General features: G+C 57.8%; 2 protein-coding genes and 1 long non-coding RNA gene across 11 annotated transcripts in view; all 3 read left to right on the forward strand.

The window, feature by feature from the left end:
* Positions 1–2,304, forward strand: part of AGPAT3 (1-acylglycerol-3-phosphate O-acyltransferase 3) — an 82,004-nt gene extending 79,700 nt beyond the window's left edge. For all 3 annotated transcript variants that reach the window (XM_039857930.1, XM_039857929.1, XM_039857931.1), the window contains 2 exons: positions 332–530; positions 748–2,304. In XM_039857930.1, coding sequence (XP_039713864.1) covers positions 332–530; positions 748–836 — 288 coding nt within the window. In that variant the 3' untranslated portion in view covers positions 837–2,304. The remainder of the gene's footprint in view (positions 1–331; positions 531–747) is intronic.
* Positions 2,305–8,564: 6,260 nt separating this feature from the next.
* LOC120598641 (uncharacterized) lies at positions 8,565–13,875 on the forward strand. Of its 4 annotated transcripts, XR_005651676.1 has the most exons (4): positions 8,565–8,690; positions 8,966–9,117; positions 10,306–10,404; positions 11,161–12,847. It is a non-coding gene; the product is annotated as an uncharacterized LOC120598641 (long non-coding RNA). The 4 variants fall into 4 exon arrangements; XR_005651675.1 differs by lacking the exon at positions 8,565–8,690 and having other exon boundaries at positions 8,798–9,117; XR_005651678.1 differs by lacking the exons at positions 8,565–8,690; positions 8,966–9,117 and adding an exon at positions 13,767–13,875 and having other exon boundaries at positions 9,877–10,404; positions 11,161–13,455.
* Positions 13,876–15,392: 1,517 nt separating this feature from the next.
* Positions 15,393–18,638, forward strand: part of TRAPPC10 (trafficking protein particle complex subunit 10) — a 67,796-nt gene continuing 64,550 nt past the window's right edge. For 3 of the 4 annotated variants that reach the window (XM_039857584.1, XM_039857586.1, XM_039857589.1), the window contains exon 1: positions 15,393–15,609. In XM_039857584.1, the coding sequence (XP_039713518.1) occupies positions 15,543–15,609 (67 nt within the window). In that variant the 5' untranslated portion in view covers positions 15,393–15,542. The remainder of the gene's footprint in view (positions 15,610–18,638) is intronic. The other variant, XM_039857585.1, reaches the window with a different exon arrangement.

The following is an 18,638-nucleotide window of genomic DNA, read 5'->3' on the forward strand; positions in this document are numbered from 1 at the left end:
CCTGTGCCCAGGCCGCTGGACGCCCAGCACGTCATGGCCACCACCGCCTTTGAGACGATGACGACGGGGTCACAGTCCCCGGCCTGTGCCAGGCACAGACTCATCGCTCTCTTGGGAAACGTGCCAGGTCACGAGGGTTGCCTTTCTTCAAGCTCCCGATAGGAGCAGCCGAGGTGCCACCACGGTGGGGCCGCTGCGGCTGCCCAGCCGCACGTCCACGTCGGTTCTGCGGCGTGGCGCCCCTGCGGGTGGAGCTGGGTTGCCCTGCCGCCACGCTCCCGCGTTGGAGGGCAGCGGGTCGCGACACTGCTGCTCTGCTGGACTCTTGCAGGACGCGCTGCAGGAGATGTACAGCCAGGAGGGAGTGTTTCCGGGCCAGCAGTTCCAGCCGGCCCGGCGGCCGTGGACGCTCCTGAACTTCCTCTTCTGGGCCACGGTTCTCCTGTCCCCTCTGCTCAGCTTCGCCGTGGGCGTCTTTGCCAGCGGCTCCCCGCTCTCGATCCTGACCTTCCTGGGCTTCGTCGGGGCAGGTAAGGGACGGGCGTGACCCCGCGGCTCCGGGCGAGGTCCTGGGGGCCAGGGAGCCAGGCCCATCCGGCGGCTCTGCTGCGGGGGTGTCTCCTCCGTGGGGACAGGCTGACTAGTGTGCAGGGGGAGAGCGGGGAGGGGCAGCAGTCTGAGGCCGGAGGTCGGGGACCCCCCCCCCAAAAGGCGGTGGGTCTAACCTCACCTTCTCCTGTTTTGAAGCTTCTTTCGGAGTCCGCCGGCTCATAGGAGTAACTGAGATAGAAAAAGGCTCCAGCTACGGAAACCAAGAATTTAAGAAAAAGGAATAATTAATGGCTGTGATTGACACACGTAACCTGATGGTGGTATCCGATTAACTCGATTAAAAACAGAACAACACACAGAGCGGAAAAAAAGACACTTAGAAACTATTTTTCTTATTAACTGGTGACTAATATTAACCAATAAACTTGAGCCAAGAGTAAAGAGATGGAAGGCCTGGCCTGCCAGCTGGAGCCGGCCACAGCGCACCCACGGGCCCCAGGCACGGAGGGCCGCGTCTGCTGGGGGGCGGCCCCCGGGGTGCCGGGTGTCACCCGACGCCGTCTCCCGAGGACTCTGCGGCCAGAGAGAGCCTCTGATGCGCTCTCTCCTTAAACTTAGGTCCCGTTTTTGTTTTCTGTCTGCGGTTTCGGGAACTCGCCTGAGCCCCGAGCCCCTTCCCTGCGTCCCCAGCAAACTCCCTTCACGGCTCTTTCCCTGTCCTTCCGGGAACGGATGTCACAGGTCCCTGGCCCCCAAGGTGGCCCGCGCCTTCGCTTCCTGAGGGTGGAGGTAGGGGCCCCGTGGAGAAAACTCTCTTGGTGAAAAGCACACACTGGGGTGTCACAGGAGTCTGGAGCCCTGCGCGGCTGGCTGCAGGCAAACGCCCCACCCCGTGTCCCACCCGACCCGGGGCGTAAATACCTGAGGACGCGGTGACCGTAGAGTCCTCCCCATGCCCACAGCTCCCTACACAGTCCTTTCTCCCTGGGCCGTCGACCTGCTGGGAGCTGGGGAGGCCACGCTGGGCTGGGGCCCTCTCTGCTACCCGCCGGGAGTATGCGGAGAGAGACCTCTGCCTGACTCCCCCAGGACGCCTGGAAGCTCCCTAAAAAGCAATGTCACCGCCAAACCTTTGTTTTCTAAAGGTGGTTGGATCCTGTTGGCTCAGAGCTCGTTGGCTTGTAGAGACTTTATTTTTAGGGTTGATCTGCTGATGGCTCTCAGCTCCCTGAAGGAAAGGAGGTGGTAAGCTGCCCCTTCTCCCGGCCCCCCCATCCCCTGAGTGGCACATGCGTCCCTGGGGAGGGCCTGCCGCTCCGCCTGCCCGGGCCCAGCGGGCAGCCAGCTCCTCCTCCGGTCCTCCGAGGATCCCGACAGCCTGTCCTTAGGTCCTGGCAGCGGCGTCCCTTTGGGCCACAGCCCTAGCGGGAGGCGTTTATGTGCAGGCGGAGGCGTGTTCAGTGCACCATGGGTGTCCCGGCTGGACGCTGTGGGGACAGGAGGACTGGGGACGGAGGCCACCCCCCAATCCCCGCAGGGCTCAGCTGAATCATTTCACTGTGAAGCCCCCTGCATCAGACTTTCTTCTCAGACTTTGGTTTTTTAGTCACATTGCCCTCATCTTTTCTAGCAAGGGGAAGGGAAGTCGTAGGTGTTCTGCCCGCTGCACTGAAAAGAGGCAGGTTAAGTTTCCCAGGAAAGCCAATGGTGGACAGAGGCGTGGGAAAAATTATAAACTCATTGGAAAAATAATGACGCGTTGGCCCTAAGTATGTATTTTGGGAAGATTTCTTGGGACGACATAAATTCTTTGTAACGATGGCACTTCCGCATTCTGGGCTTGGGGACCTGACGAAGGGGCAGACACGGCGGGGTGCCACAGTCCGGTGCTGGCTCGCCAGCCGAGGCGGACGGGCGCGAGGCCTCCGAGGTCCGAGGGTCACGACCACGCAGCTTTAAGATGCCACTGTCCCAAGGAGCGTTCTCAGCTCCGTCCCGAAGCCCGGCCCTCTGCTCGTCTTCGCCCATCCTGCTGCCGGGCTGTCCTCACGTGCGTCTATCCGTGTCATTTGCTAAGTCACTAAAACCTAAAAAATCTTCAAGGCGAAAAGCATCAGGGTCCTGCCCTGCAGAATTGCAACTTTGGATCTTCTACCACTGAGTTAGACATGCTGATTGCCCAGACAAGTTCCTGCCGCTTGACAGGAGCACAGGAAGTGTGACTCCCACATCCAGTCGGTGGCGGGCGGGCAGACCCTCGGTCCGGAGGCCGTGGCCAGGGTGCGGGGCTGAGCCCCCGCCACGTCTTCCCGCTCACGCCCTGGACGGCGAGCCCTCCCGGGCGGCGACCCCCACGCCGGGAGCGTTTTCTCAGAGGGCGGACCTCGCTTTTCATCCCCTTCAGAAGGAGGGGCGGGGAGCTCCTTTCATTTCTTACATTAAATTAAAAAATCCCAGAATAGTGCTTTCCTTTATTCTTTTCCTGTGCACCCCACTACCAAGCTCCACTTGCCGTCACGTTAAATTCAGGCCGAGAGGACAGGCCATGCCGGTCGGAGGCTCTAGAGTGGGTGCTCAGCCTGGAGCCGAGGGTGCCCTCCACCGGGGTCAGGCTCGCTGGCCGCCCTGCTGCCTGAGTCTCCAGAGCCAGCCCCCTGCTCCAGACAGCAGCCCCCTCCGCGAGTGCCCGACGGGCCGAGCCCCACGCTGGGGGCTGCTGGCCACACGCTCCTCAGCTCAGGCCTGGCCTTTGCTCTCAGGGGCCGGGTTCTGTGTCCTCTGTCATCTTGAATGAACGCGTCCTGGCCCTGCCAGGCGACTGGGCTTCAGCGGGCAGCTAATGGGGTTCAGCCATGGGCCCTGCCCGCATGTCTAGCTGGGGGAGAGGGCCACAGTTCTTCCGGCCCCTCTGGGGAGTTCTAGGGGCTTCCGAGGTGCCTGTGGCATTCCATGGTGACTTTGCAGCAGCTGCCAGCACCTGGGGACTTTCTGGCTTCCCTGCCAGGGTCTTTCTCTTAGCGCTGTAAGTGGCGACGGCCCCTGCGTGCCAGCAAGCAGACGCCGCGGGACGGCTTGGCTGGTGGCAGGGAGAGCGTGTCACAGACTTGCGAACGCTCTCTGTGCACCCTCTTCCTCCAAACCGAGCCTAGCCGGGGTTTTGAAACGGCTACCCATCGACGAGGTTTAGCCCAGAGAAAGAAGCGACGTGGTCCCCGGTACCCAGTGACAGCGCACGGGACGCGCAGCCCTGTGTGAGGTGCTCGGTCGACCCTGTCCTCAGGAGGCGCAGAGTCTGGTTGAGAGGAGCTCTGAACGTACAAACCACTAAATAACGGCGTAAAGCAGCACTTTCTTGTAAAAATGCAGTGCGGGTACCAACCCTGATCAGCTGCGACTCCATCTCGCCTGCCTGCCACTGCCCCGTCACCCGCCCTGCGTACCCCGGTGACCTCCCCTACACCAGTTCGGTTTCAGAGGGCGAAGCTGGCCTGAAGGGGGGCAGGGCGTGCAGTTGTGCGTTTCGGAGCCGACTCTAGGCTGCCGTCCCCGTGTGCCCACCGGTTTGTGCCAGGTTTGGAGTGAAGGATGAGTAACCCCCTGCATGTTGCTTTGTCTCTGCCCGAGACACCTCTAGGACAAGCCAGAGAGAACCTCTCCAGCCTGGCTGATTTCCACCGCACTGTTCACCCCCGTGCTGCGAGCCTCTCACCGGAGCGCATGCTTCCCCCGGCGTGCCACGCTTAGCGTTCGCTGGTATGATGTGGCTTCCGATTTTCCTGCCGTGCGGCCAGGCTTCGGGTTGAAACAGTGGGCGTGGCCTGCCCACCACTCCCCTCTCTGGAGACAGCGCGTCCCCGGCCCGCGTGCCCGCCCCTTCTCCAGCAACGGAGCTCCCAAAGCAAAGGCCAGCCTCTCCAAGCGCCTGGTCTTCCCCGGCCGTGCCACCCGCTCAGGTGGGCCCGGCTTTGTCCCCACCCTGCGTGGGGCCGCCAAGGTGCATGCGGACATTCAGGCTTCACATTTGCACATCAGGGCCAGGCCGCAAAATCACAGGGCCAGTTTTTGGGTAGAAGATGTCACACCGTGTCGTGCTTGATCGAGGGGGTGGACGCGTGAATTGAGTTTTAGCACAAGCGTTTGCCGCTAGCTGATTTAGTAAAAGTGGTGGCATTCGTACAAACCACTCGGGAAAAACAAGGACGAGATCACTGTCAGGGAGCCCGGGAAATCATCTGAGAGGCTGACGCTAGTCAGCCCCGGTGGCAGCCACACGTTCTTTTTAAAGACAATTGAATCGCTTTAATTTTTTAAGCTTTTTAATAAGTTCTTCTTTTCTCGTAAACTTTTCAGTTTAACTTTTCGTTGTAAAAGTATTTGGACAGAAGTCAGACTGTGAATGAGATACTGAAATGCACTAAATTGTATTAAATTAAACTGGAGTTACTTGATACAATGAAGAAACGCATCGGATCTACTTGTATTTATTGTCTCAGAATTGTACATCGTGACAATCAAATGTTACTCGCCTAAATGCCAGGAGATTCAACTGGCTTCTTATTCATAAAGATGGCCAGCGAGTGCTGTATCATAAACTAATCATTGGTCTCGGAGGTTGTCAGCAAGCACTGTCACCGTAAATGAAAATCTCTCTTTGGAAAACCACACGGACCGTTGACTCAAGCACGTGCGACAGACGTCGGAGTCTTTTTCTGTTGTCGACAATCTGCCATGCGTGACCCCTGGCCGGTTTCAGAGGGTGGTACGTTGTATACAGGGTGCAACTATGTTCTAGGGACGGTCCCTTTTGTACGCTTCATTTTTACTTACAAGTTCGCTACTCAAAACTTTGTGAAGTTGAGGATAGCGGTATTTGCGGTGGATAGGAGGCTGGGGGTGGGGGGGGTCACGTAGACTTAAAGAGCCTGTGTCCCAAAAACTGACTATGTTTGCCATGCGCTGTGAAGACGCTTTGTACACGGGCGTGCGTGAGCCTGCCTGGGCGGCGGGGTTTCTAGGGAAAATGCCGCGGGCGTCGTGCTTGTTTATTAAAATCGCTGCTACGGAAGAGAGGGGTAAAATGCCCGGAACATAAGTGAAAGCGACTGTGCCTCCTGTTCTTTTGTTTCTGGTCTGTATAGCTTTTCCCCAGGGGAGGCAGAGGACCCCGGGCACTCCCGGCCTGTGCGGTCAGCCCCCGCGCACGTCGTTCCTGCCTGTCCTTCGTCCTTCCAGCCGCCTGGGCTCAGTGCACTTGGCAAGCTTCTCCTTTTCACTCCGCTGTCTTTGGAGGGGAAGCGGGGGAGCGCGCCACCATCTGGCAAAAGCCAGGGAGAACAGCGGTGCATAAAGTATGCAAAAATGACACTCTGCCTAAAAACGGGTCTTAAAAGCCATCAAGAACAAAGTAGGCATGTGCACATCAAAAAGTAAAAAAAAAAAAAAAAAAGTTCATTCTGTGAAAACCAGAAAACCAAGGATTCCCTGTTTTCTCCTTTATAAAGCAAAGAAATCTTGTTAGAGCCGAGAGCTACTCCCCGGGCTCATTTGTCTGTCTGTCTAGAAAATAAATTGAGCTCAAAGAACCCTGGCGTCACTTGTGCTCAGGACCCGCCGTGGTGACATGCCCCTCTGCCCTGGGCAGTCTGGTTCCGGTGGCGCCGGCGGCATGGGCCGGGCCCATAGCCACGCTCGGCTCAGCCTCCTGGACTAGGGAGGCCGGGCTCAGACGGCCACCGGCAAAGTCCCACCTCTAGCCTACATCCTGAATTCAGAGTGTACGTGTACCAGCACGTGCACACATGCGCACATGCACACACATGCATGCACGCACACACACACGTATGCATGCATATGCACACCAACATGCATGTGCACGTGCACACACGCATGTGCAAACATGCACACATAAGCATGCACACGCGCATGTGCAAGCATGCACACACATGCACACCAACACACACAGGTGTGGAGTTGGGGGTGGGGTGGTGCGGGGGCCGAAACCGAAGGGCCCTGGCGCCATGTGGCGTTGGAACGGTGGGGTTGGGTCGGACCCTTGTCCCCTGTGCACACAGCTCTGCTCCACTTCTGTGTTTGGTGCTGTTTGAACACGAGTGCCCACGGGCAGGGACAGGTGGCTGAGGAAGACACCCTGGACCCCCCAACTCTGAGTTTCACAGACATCTGGGACACACAGGCCATGGGCAAGCTTCATTCTGAGGCCTGCCGGCTTCTGCTTTGACTCTGCTTAGGGGAGTCGGTAAGAATCAGCCTCTGACCACCTGACGTAATGAGAAGTGTGTGTGAGCACGCACACGCACATGTACGCACATACACATACCTGCACACAAGCCATGTGCACACGTGCAATGTGCACACACGTGTACCACATGTGCACACAAACCCACATAGGCACATGTATAAGTGCGATACACTTGCATATATGCAGTTGCACGTGTGTGCACACATCCCACGCACATACACATATGTGCCGGTGCATACAAACACATGTACACACATGTACGCGTACATACTGAAGAGTAAGAGGAAGGCTTGGGGTGGTCGTGTAGCAACAAGCCGTCGGGACGTGGGATGACATCACAAACCTACGCTCTGGGATCACCCTTATGTCCATGGTTCCTCTGGTGCGGTGCCTGGGGACACCGGGCTGCCCAGGTGACCCGCACAGCATGGGGCTGGGTGGGAGGGAACGTTCCTCTGGAAGCTCCCCAGAGGCTGACCTTGGTAGCCGTGACCTCAGTGAAGAAGTCCCGTTGTCTTGCGGCATCAGAGGACTTGCTGGCGTCACCTGACCCAGCTCCAGCCCCGCCAGGGAGCAGGGAGAACATTGCACCCACAGGAACGTACTCCAGGGGGCGCTTTGTGTGGGAAGTGGGCAGCAGGTAAGACGCGCAGGGACCACGGTACGTGTGGGGGCATGGGCGGTGTTATTAGTCCCCGCCCCCAGGGGGGTGTCTCCAGCCACGTGCAGTGGAGCCCACCTCCTGAGATCACACGGTGGGGTCCAGTGAGGCCCCCAGACTGCCTTCAGGACCGGTGTGTCTTGCAAAACAAGGTGTGTAAGCCCATAACCAGAAGTGATTGCTCCGTCCCCTGTCCCCACAGGCTCAGAGTGTGAGGCGAGGTCTCAGGAGTCAGAGGAGCGGCTGCCAGGGACCCCAGACCGCTTTGAACCAGGAGGTGTATGCAGGAGCCTGGGGGAGTCCCTGGAGACGAGCAAACGGGTGGTGGTGGTGGGGAGGGGACAGCCAGTCTAGCCAGGTGTGACCCGCCTGTTTGCAAAATCACTGCACGATCTAAGACCGCCCCAGGGGAGCAGCTTAAAGGGGGTGCTCTCCTTCCGTCTGCCCCTGTAAGGACAGACTTTATGCCAGGGGTCACCTTACAGGGACGCAGGGCGCCATCAGTGCTGGCAGCGCAGAGCTGGGGTGCACCTCCGCCCTGCCGACTGCACGGGCCCCGCACGCCGGCCCCGGGTTTTGTCCGGCTCCTCCCGGATTCCCACAGGCCGTTCCATGACGTCTCACTTCCTGGTAAAGCATTCCGGCGATGTCCCCATGATTAAATGGCCACTCCCAGCTGCCCAGGACTCTGTAAGGAACGTGACCCGTGGGGCCAGTCCAGGCCCCTAGATGTCCCTCCACCCTATGCAAGACGGAGAGGCGGCTGCCACCTCCAGTGACCCAGCCATCCAGACGGGCCAGGACCTGTGCATCTCAGGGTGTGGGCTTCGGTGCTGACCATGCCTCCTGCTCAGACCTGCTTCCGCTGCTCCCAACCGGGATGGCCGACCCGCAGTGCCCCCCAGAAAGGCTTGGTGCAGAAGGAGCTGGATGGATGCTGTGGTCCGCAGTGGGGCCTGGGCTTTCAGGGGGCCCTGCCTTTGGGGTGTCTCTCGCCTCCCTTCCCCGCCTACTCTCCCAGGATGCAGAGCTCTCAAAACTCTTAGGAAACCCTAGGTGACAAGACCACCAGGAGCCTCCTTCGTCCTCATGAGGTGACTCCGGGTGGCTCTTGGTGGAGGGGTGGGGGAGTGGTCACCAAGAAGATAAGCCGTGACAGAGGCTGGGAACTCTCAGCGTCACCCCACCCTCCGGAGGGGAGCGAGCCTGGGGACACAGGTATGATGGACGGTGCCCACGAGAGGAAGTCCCATAACCCCAGCAGCACGGGGGTTGGGGGCTCGCGGGGGGCGGGCACACCCGCACCTGGGCTGAGGCCTGCGGGCAGCTTGGCCAGGACAGTGCCCAGCACCTGCCCACCCCCCTTCCCGAGCTGCGGTCCTCATACGTTGCTCCCACGTTCCCTGAAGGGAAGCAGGAACAAACCGGGTTTTCTATTAATTAACCATTAAGTTAATTAGTTAACCATTAGTTAACCATTAAGTACTCTTAAGGTTCAAAACAAAGCGTTTACTGCTGTGGTTCGGAGCCAGCCCAGCTCCGAGGCAGCGTGTGAAGCCTGCGTAAATGAGCCACTGGTCTTCAGCAGTGGGCCGTGGACGCATCTGTTTCTGGCTGTCAGGCGACCCCGGGTCCCCCTTCCAAGGTGAGGGCAGCAGAGCCACATCTGTCACTGACTGCGCGTCTTCGGAAGAACAGGAGACTTGGGTGCGGGCGGTTCACTTGCTGGCGGCCCCAGAGAGGGAGGGCGTGAGAATGGAGACCGGACAGGTTTTCACAGTGCCACTTGGCTAGGGCGAGACCCACGGAGGTCGGGTGGCTGATGCCACCCTTCCCGCCTGTTCCAGTGACGTTCTGGTGGCCTTGGAGGTTGCATTCTGGGCGGCCCATCCCGTAACCCGCCCTCCCCTCCCACCCTCCTCTCCTGCCCCTGTCACCCCAACAGTAGATGTGCCAGAGGCCGGCTAAGGAGGAGCTGGCCCTGCTCCCCACAGCCGGCTTCCCTGGGCTTGAGAATAGCCTGACGAAGTGGCTGGAGGACAAACGAGGGCTTCCAGCAGGGTGGCCGCCCCTGCCCCTGCCTCCCGCCCCATCGAGCAGGGGTGCAGGTGAGGGACAGGAGGCGTGGGCGTGGACAGGCTTCTTGGAGGGTGACGGCAGCTTGAGGGGAGAGAGCGCAAACCCGCACTGTCAGAACCCCGAGAAAAACGGCGAATGAGCTAAAAACAGGAGCATCGAACGACACGTCCAGAGACGCCACCCGCGGCACCGGGCTTGGTCTCATACAATGCGGAACAGGACCTGGGAGGAGGATGTCACCCCCGCTGAGGCAACTGTGAACACGGGCTCTTCACGGAACAGCATGTGGAGACTGACGACAGCGTCACTAACACCGAGGTGGGGTGCGGGGCCCAGGGCCCGAGGCCCGGGCTGCACTCAGCTGTGCCTGTAACCACGGCCGCCGGCCCCTCCTGTATGAACCGAGGTGGCCAGGGCGGCACTGCCTCTATGGGCCCCGGCTTTGAGTCAACACGAGCAAGGAGCTCACCGTGTCCCCAGAGAGGCCACGCCCCCCGGGGTCTGCTCTCTGAGTGGCCACTGGGCACGTACTGCCCCCGTCTGTACCTCCACTTCCCCATCCGTGAAATGCAGCGAGGAGTTCCTCCTCACGGGGATTTTGTGGGAATCAAGCGCACAGAAGCCATGTTTTGGAGGGGGAAATTCTGTCATGATCCTGCTTCTAGATGAGAAAGTTGAGATTCAGGAGTAACTTAGACGCCATGTACCCTGCTCAGGATCTGTGACCTGACCACGTTGTGGGCCCTTTTTGCAGACAGCCAGGCTCCTTCCAGATACACAGAGACAGACGGAGTGGTGGACAGCAGAGGGTGGAAGTCACCTGCAGGCCAGGACAGTCACTGCTAGCGTCCTGGTGCGTTCCTTCCGGTCACTTTTGAGTTTTCACTTTTATGTCATGGTCATGTATCACACCTTCCTTTCCTCTTAACAGCTTTTTCCCCCCTAGCTTTTTAAAAGCCAACATTTATTCCTCTCGAAATGCTCAAGAGACTTTTGAAAAGGTCAACGGCCTAAAGACATCCAGGTTTTAGGCGACATTACCGGCAGGTGCCGACCGATGGCTTCTCCCTTGCGGAAGCTGAAATTTTAGCCGCTTCAGCTCTCTGCTGTCTGGATTCTCCCCGTCGGGGGTGGTGCGTTCCTCCGACGATGGGCAAACTTTCGCGACGGCGACCACTCCAACAGCGGTGGGAAAACAGTGGCCGCAGCAATCACTGTCGCAGCCATGCGGAGTTTTAGGGTCCAGGGATCGACTCTTCTCGAAGAACATTACAGGTGCTTGTGTCTCAGAGTGTCGGAAACTCTAAACTCCAATTTTTGTTTTTTGTTTTTTGAGGCGAGGCAACCCTTGGCTGACCTCACAGACTGCAAGGACCTTGTCAGCTGACAATCACTTTATTTTTTACACCTACGGCACCGGCTCGTCCTAGGTGGTCTCCCATGCGAGGACTGACCGGGTCCGACCCTGCTTAGCTTCCGAGATCAGACGGGATCGGGCTCATTCAGGGTGAGACGGCCGCACACTAAACACCGTTTTGATGGCAATGTAACAGGTCATCGAATGGGTGTGGCATGAGTTACGTAACACAGTTATTGATATTTATTTTAGGTGGTTTCGTTTTCGGCCGATGCTGCCAGCGATGCTGCCATGCGTGTTTTTTATCCACGGATGTCTCGGGGAGAAGTTCCTTAAAGAGATCGAGACGTGGAGCTGCTGAGTCAAAGGACGAAAGGGGGTGACTGCCTTTTTAGGTGGCACCTCAGAGGCTTCCAAGGCACCTCCCGGTCCTCCCGTCTGCCTGGGCCAGGCCCTCACCTTCCCGGCTCTTCTCTCTCTTTTTCCTCCCATATTCTTGTAGTTTGGTAGGAAAAAAAAAAGTTTCCGTGGCATTTCCTCGCTCATTCATGAGGAAGATTATTTCCCCGCCTGATAGTTACTTGAATCCCCCTCTCGTGGACTGTCTGCCCGCCTGGGAGGTTTCTGGGGGGCCTGGTCAGATGTTCACATTCAGGGCATGTGAGGGAACCTCTGACCCGGAGGCCAGCAGTGTGCCCCTAAACCCCGGAGGGGCGCTTAAACAGAGGGGCGGGTGACACATGGGTTACCTCATGCACTCCTTGGCGACTCATGTCGGGGAGACCAAGCCCCGCACACAGAGAGGAGAGGGTTCTTGGCGGGGAGCGTAGAAAATTCAACACACACGCCAAAGAGTCACAAGGAAAGGTTATTAGAGAAGGGGAAACGCTCCGCGGACAGGCCATGGTCTCTGGGGGGCGGAGCGACAGGGACTCAGAGACGAAGACCGTGGGAGAGACGGAGTAAAGGCTCCGAGAGGGACCGAGGAAGACACCGGTTCCCGGGATTCAGCTTGTGTATCGTTCTTTAGTGACGTTTGTGTACCCATTTCCTTGACATGGACATACAGTGAGGAGGGATGGGCTGTGTCGTGTGACAAAGTAAGAATGTGTGGAGTGAAAGGCCTGCTGGCAGCTCCCAGCCTAGTCCCCAGGTCCCTCATGTTCTAGCCATAGGGAACGAACGATTTTGTGCCACTTAAAGACGCTGTTGTTCCTGTTTGCCCCTCACAGGTGTGGGGCACGGGCCGTTGGCATCCCAGCAGAAGCCTTCCTTTGTTCTGAGGTGTCCTCGGCCCTGGCTGCAGGGCTGATGGGCACAGCGCAGTTTCTGAATGTGGCCGATTTAAGATTTTAGTTCTCTTGCCTCCTCCCTGTGTTATTAGCACGTTAAAGTCGGTTGGGGCTTTTATTAAACTTTTTATTTTGAATAATAGTAGATTCCCACGAGGTTGTAAGAGAGGACACAGAGAGACCCACGTGGCCTTTACCCAGACGCCCCCGGGGGCGACGTCCGCACAACGCTAGTTCAGTGTCACATCCAGGATGCCGACACCGATACAGTTGGGACACAGAATGGTCTCTCTTCATGGGGGTTGCTCACAAGGCCCTCTCACTGCCTCGCCCCCTTTCTCCCGCCCCACCCCGACCCGAACCCCCATCATCCACCCTCATCTCCATTCCGTATCTCATCACTTCAAGAATGTTCTCTAAGTGGGACACACGGAATGTGACCGTTTGGGGTTGGATTTTTTTTCATTCTGCCTCGTTCTATCGAGATTCATCCAGGTGGTCGCGTGTGTCAATAGCCTAGTCCTTTCTATTGCTGCTTATTGTTCCGTGGTCGGGTGGACCATTGTTTGTCTAGCTGGTCACCATCAGAGGACGTCTGGGTTGTTTCCAGGTTTCGGCCACTATGAATAAACCTGCTGGGAACATTTGCTGGCTGGCCTTGGGGTTTTTTGTTTTTTTTTTGCCCAGCCCTCTGGGGAGAGGACCTGATCAGTGGGGCAGAGCCAAGCCCACGGTGCCTGCCTTCGGAACGAGCATACGCAACGTCCCGATACATAATTTAACAGGCTCTTTGCAGCCTGGACACAATGTAATGGGCTACCAGGAAAGGCCATTTGGGCTCAAGTGCCAGCAACCCTTAAAAAAAAACAAATGCTGTCTCAGGACGACAAAAAGGCTCTGAAAAAAGAAAGGACATCCATTAACAGGGATCCCACCGTTTCACCATTATTATAAGGAATTGCTGAAGCAGTATTTGTGCTGAATTCAAGCATTTTCTAAATTCCCATATGAGAAAAAGAATCTTTGATAGTTCTGCTCAGAGAGAAAATAGCCAAGAGTCCCCTAACCACCCACGTGCCCGAGTGTCGCCTTCCCCCTTCCCTCCCTCGAGAAAGAAAATGCTTCTGCGCCAGACGTGGCCCGCCTGGGGGGGACGTGGTGTCTGCATCGTCACGACAGAACAGTTCGTTGTTCGTGTGTTTTCTGAGTCTCTGGACAACGTCTCCGTGAGAAGAGACTCCTGACATGGAGCTGGGTGTGGAGTCTACATTTGCCGTTGTCGGGTTTTAAAAAATTGTTGAACTATTTGAGTAGACGTGCAGTGAGATTTCACTGTCGCTTTAATGTGTATCTCCCTGATTTGGAATGGATGCTGAGCACCTTTTCATGTGATGACGAACCCTTTGTATTAGTCCCATCTGATTTTTATTCATATATTGTTCCTTTCCTGCCCGCTTTTGGATTCATCAGATATTTTATATTTTTCCATTTTATTCCTTGTACTGGCTTCTCAGCCAAACATTCATTCATTCATTCATTTATTTTTTATTTATTTATTTTTCCTAGCGCTTTTGCTCTAAGGCCTTCACAGGTCAAGTCGGCTGGCTCCCAGCAGTGGGAGCGTGTGGGGCTTTCTGGGGGGTCTCAGCTGACCTGGGCCTTAAGGAGGCATCAGCGAGATCTGCTAGACCACGTCTTTGGGCCATTTTGGACTCTGTAACAGCCTCTTCTTGGTAAGCACCATGGCGTCTCATCCTACACAGGCTGAGCCCAGCGGGAGCCAAGGCCTTACGGGGACCCCCACGCAGACTCTGGTCCCCCACCCCTGCCCACCTCTTGCTTCTCAGTGCCCCGCCTGCCCTAACTCTGATCTTCGCTAGATGCACCATGCACCCACACATGGTCAGCTGTGTTCACACTCAAACTATTTCACACGTGTGCTTCATTTCATTTGCAAGTTACCCCAAATGTACTTTCCTGACACATGAAACTTATAGGCAGTAAAAGTATGATTTGTTTTGGGACATTCTCAAAACCGTGAACCACTGCCTATCCATGGAAGGCCCCATGTGGCTGGTATGGGGGGGTGGGGCTTGGGCACGTAAGTAAAAAGCACAGTCCCCAAATCAAATTTTAAGTATCCCGGGGAAGTGGGGAAAGGCAACACTCGGGCACATGGGCAGTAAAGGGACTCTGAGCAGAACTACCAAAGATGCTTTTCCCACATGCACGCAGGAAACGAGTGCTAACAGGAGAGGCGACGACAGGCTGCGGCACCTCGGAGAGGTTCGCCTCAGGGACCGCGGTGTGCGGCGGGCGGCCTCGGAGGCGGGCCCGGCGGAGCCCGGTCTCTGGAGTGAGAAGGTGGTGACGGCGCTCTGCTTTATGGCAGCGACACTGCTTTGTAAGACCAATGTGACAAGAAAACACGAGACCGAGGGTTTGGCCAGGGCTGACTGCCGTTGGGCCCAGTGGTGGGGACTAATCCGGTGTCTTAATCGATGCCGCAAGAGGCGTCCGGCATCTGGCGGAAATAAGGCCGGGCGATCCGTAAGCAGCGCACGGGCGACACCTGCGTGCTTGTTCCGCGCGCCATTTTCGGTGACTCCCCCGCCCCAGGGTCGGCCCCCTGTGCACACGCCACCGTCAGTGGCTGCGGGGCCGTGTCTGTGTCCACATGCTTTTCGGTGACTCCCTAGGGTCAACCCCGTGTCCACAGCCGTCAGCGACCCCCGGCTGGGTCCCCGCCCGGGGAATCCGCGTGGTAGGGCTGGGGGCGCGCGGCGGGCGCCCACCCGCGCCCCCGGGTGCGGGGCCGCTGGAGGCGCCGCCCTCGGCCGCGCGCACCGACCACGGGCGTCGTGCACTCCGGGAGGGGCGACGTCGTGGGAGACCCCGCCGTGTCCCTGTCGCTCCCGGGGGGGCCGGGGCGCAGTCCGCCCGCGGGGAGGGGACGCCGGTCGTGCATTCCCCACAGCTCCGGGCCCAGGCGGGGAGCCGCCGCCGCCGCCCACGGCCGGCCCGCAAGGCACTCTGGCCCTGACGCGCGGAGGGAACCCCGCGGGGCCCCGCCCGCCACCCGCCTTCCAGTCGGAGGGCAGCGCGGCGCTGGCGGGAAGCCTCCCCTTTAAGCCGCGCGCCCCGGAAGCGATTGGGCGGCGGCGCCGGCCCCGGAAGTGGATGCGGCCGGCAGCGGCGGGCGGCCGGCTTGGGGGCGACCTCGCACGGCCCGGCGGGCGTCGCTGTCGCGGCCGGCGGCGCCGCTCGGGCTCGGGCTGGCCGGGTGCGGCCTCGCGGCTGCCCATGGAGCGCGGGGGACCGGGCCGGTGACGCCGGACGCCCATGGACGCCCCTGAGGAGCCGCTGCCGCCGGTGATCTACACCATGGAGAACAAGCCCATCGTCACCTGTGAGTGCCGGTCGGCGCGGGAGGCGGCGGCGGCAGCTGCGGGCAGCCCGGCCTCGGCCCGCCGGCCCCTCGGTCCCCACGGCCCGGTCCCAGCGCTCCCGGCTGGGCCGCTTCCTGGCCGGAGGTGTGGCCGGGGCGGCGGCTGCGGCGGGGCCTTCGAGCCCGCCGGGGGCGACCTCCGACCCCGCCGGGGGCGACCTCCGACCCCGCCGGGGATGCCGTGCCGGCGCGTTTCCGTGCCAGCTCGGCGGAGCCCGGGGCGCGGGCGGCGCGCACAGGATGGAGCGCGAGGACTGGGTCCCCGCCGCGCGCCGCTCCGGCCCCGGGGCTCGGCCTCCCGGCCGGCGACCGACGCGCACCGTCCTTCCCGCCGAGGGTCGGGCTCGCCGTCGGGGATCAGCGCCCGCGCGTCCCGGGGCGGCCCCGGTGCTCGCAGACTGGGGCGCGCGGACGGAGTTGGCGTGCGTCGTGGTGCGGGAGGCGTGCGCTTGTGCTTCAGCAAAGTGTTAAGCGGGGGACGGCGCAGGTGACCGGCAGAGCCGCGCAGGACGCGCCGGCTGCGGCGCGAGCGCTCCCCCGGGGCCGGGCTGCGGGCCGCGACTGGCCCCGCTCGCCGCCGCCGCCTCCCCGCCGGGGCCCCGGCCGCGCGTTCGACCGGCGAGGCCCGGAGGGCGCGGCGAGCTCCGTCTCGCAGCCCGCGCTCGGGACGGCTCGGCGGGCGCCTCTTCGTTTTGGGCGTTGATTTCCTTTTTTTTTCTTTCTTTCTTTCTTTTTTCTTTTTTTTTGCCACATGTATGGACACACGGAGGGGTTATTTTCCTGTTACAGGAAACTATTTTTATAGTCGTAACTTTAGAATTAAATACTTTAAAAAACACCGGGTTGATGGGAAGTGTCGAAATGTCGGCTGACATTTTGATGACTTGCAGAGAGGTGTTTCAAACTCTTAGTTTTGATCTTTGACACTATCGTGTACCTTCGATCAGCTTTTCAAATGGTCCTCCATGTTCCGGCAGGAAGTGCCCTTTCTACACCAAGATGTGGGCGCCTGGGCCTCACAAGACTGTTCTGTCTCCCTGTTTTCTGATTGTGGACGGGCTCCTTGTACGCTCCCCCTTGTCACGGCCCTGAGATGTCCTATACTCAAACTTTGTCTGTTGCTTCATCTTTCGATGATGCTTCATCCTCAGATGTTAACCTTTCTTGGGGAAATGGACTCTTTCATCTAAATTTGGACACTTGCGTCCTGCAGCAATGGCTGCTTCCTCTCCCCCAGAATCCTTGTCAGTCAGTCCAGACTCCGCAGCTCGCCAGAGGAGAGGTGCGCGGGGAGCTGACCCCAAGGCCCCGTCAGTGTCCTCAGGTCACAGGAGCCATGCCCACTGTGGTCCTCACGGGGGTGAGGGGTTCCTGAAACTTCTCCCCACTGGCGCGCACACTGGGCGTGTGTAAGTGCCGCCTGCAGGGGCGCCCACTTACCTGCTCACCCGTCGCCCCCTTAGCTTACCTCTGGGCAACACGTTTCTCTAGGTGTGTCACACGTTTCTCTAGGTGTGTCACGCGTTTCTGGAGGCAAGTTCCTGCAGCGCTGCTGGGCTCGCTGTGACCGGGGTCAGCGCTCTGTGTCTGGTGTCACACACACGGGCGTGACGGACGGCTGAGGGACGTTTCCCTTCCTCCAGATTCGTTATATCGGTGGAGATTGTCCCTGTCGTTTAAAGCACGAGTAAGTGCTATCTGTACTGACGGTGGCTCTGTCTTAAAAGGCACAACCTTTCATTCGCTGGAGCCTCAGAAAAGTGGCTTCGTAAGTGTTCAGAGAAAGTTAGCGTGAAAAATGAAAAGATCCTTGTAAAAGTTCCAAACTTTTTAACTTTTAGAAAAAGTCCGCCCTCATAGCTCACAGTCGAAGTGACATTTCGCGGTATCTGGGGCTGCAGCTTTGGTGAGCGCTCGTCCCCGTTTCGCTTCATACATTATCTCATCCTGTTCTTTCCGCTGCACGTGCTTTGAAGGGACAGCGAGCCTGAGCAGGGCGGATGGAGGGAGCAGGAAAAGGCTCTGAAAAATCCATCCGGGGACTCTCTATTCTGCACCTGTTTTGATAACGGGCACATAGTTCTCTGTGCAACATTTTTGTTTTCAAAAGTCCATTTACATCTTTCTTTCTTTCTTTGTATCCTCCTGAGATCTGTGCTTGTTTGCTTTAAAATGAAAGTAGAGAGTTTCTGCTTGTTTCCAATTTTTGTCATAGAATCAGAACATTTTCCTCGAAGCGAAATGAATTGTGCATAGGTCTTTCTGAGAAGAATGTAGAATGGAACTGTTTGTATGTGGCCATAAGAATGGAAAGCCCGCAGAGATTAGGGGGAGATAGAATTCATTATTATTTGAAAACCTTGCTGAATTATTTTAATATCCTGAAGCTGCTCAAAAGTTTTAATGGCCTTTGGTCCATGAGGAAAAGTTTCTGAATCTGCCGCCAGCTGCCTCTGCTGGAGGGACTGCCCCAGCAAGGGATCTCCCGAGACCCAAGACTAAGCTCACGACTGCTGGAGCCCTGTCTGAGAGGTGTCTGGCAAGTGACAGCTGTAAAGTTAGCGATAATCGTAAGGTGCTGACATTGGGTGCTGAATTACCTACTCATAGCAGTTTGACTACCTAGAGTATAATTTATTAATCGTGAAAAATGCACGATGTAACTGAAACGGATCCAGCAGATCCATTTGATCTAAATTTAAAAAATTGTTTTAGTTTAGATTTTTTTTTTTTTTTAACCGCTGGGTCAATTCTCTGCTTTAGGATAAAGACTAAGGTTTCTGATCCAAGGGTATGTGAGGAAAGATATGTTTCTTTCCCAGCTTTCTCATTCGTGGACAAAATTATTTTAATTCCACTGATTTGTGACGTTTTTTCTTTGACCATCGGCATCCCATGTGGAACAGCACACACTGTCAACGTGGAGTCATAGAGCATCTGAAAAATAGCAACACTCCATTTAAACGGTCTGTTCTCACCAGTCACATCTT

Source organism: Pteropus medius, unplaced genomic scaffold (assembly GCF_902729225.1).
Source record: "Pteropus medius unplaced genomic scaffold, Ma_sr-lr_union100, whole genome shotgun sequence".
NCBI classification, from domain to species: Eukaryota; Metazoa; Chordata; class Mammalia; order Chiroptera; family Pteropodidae; genus Pteropus; species Pteropus medius.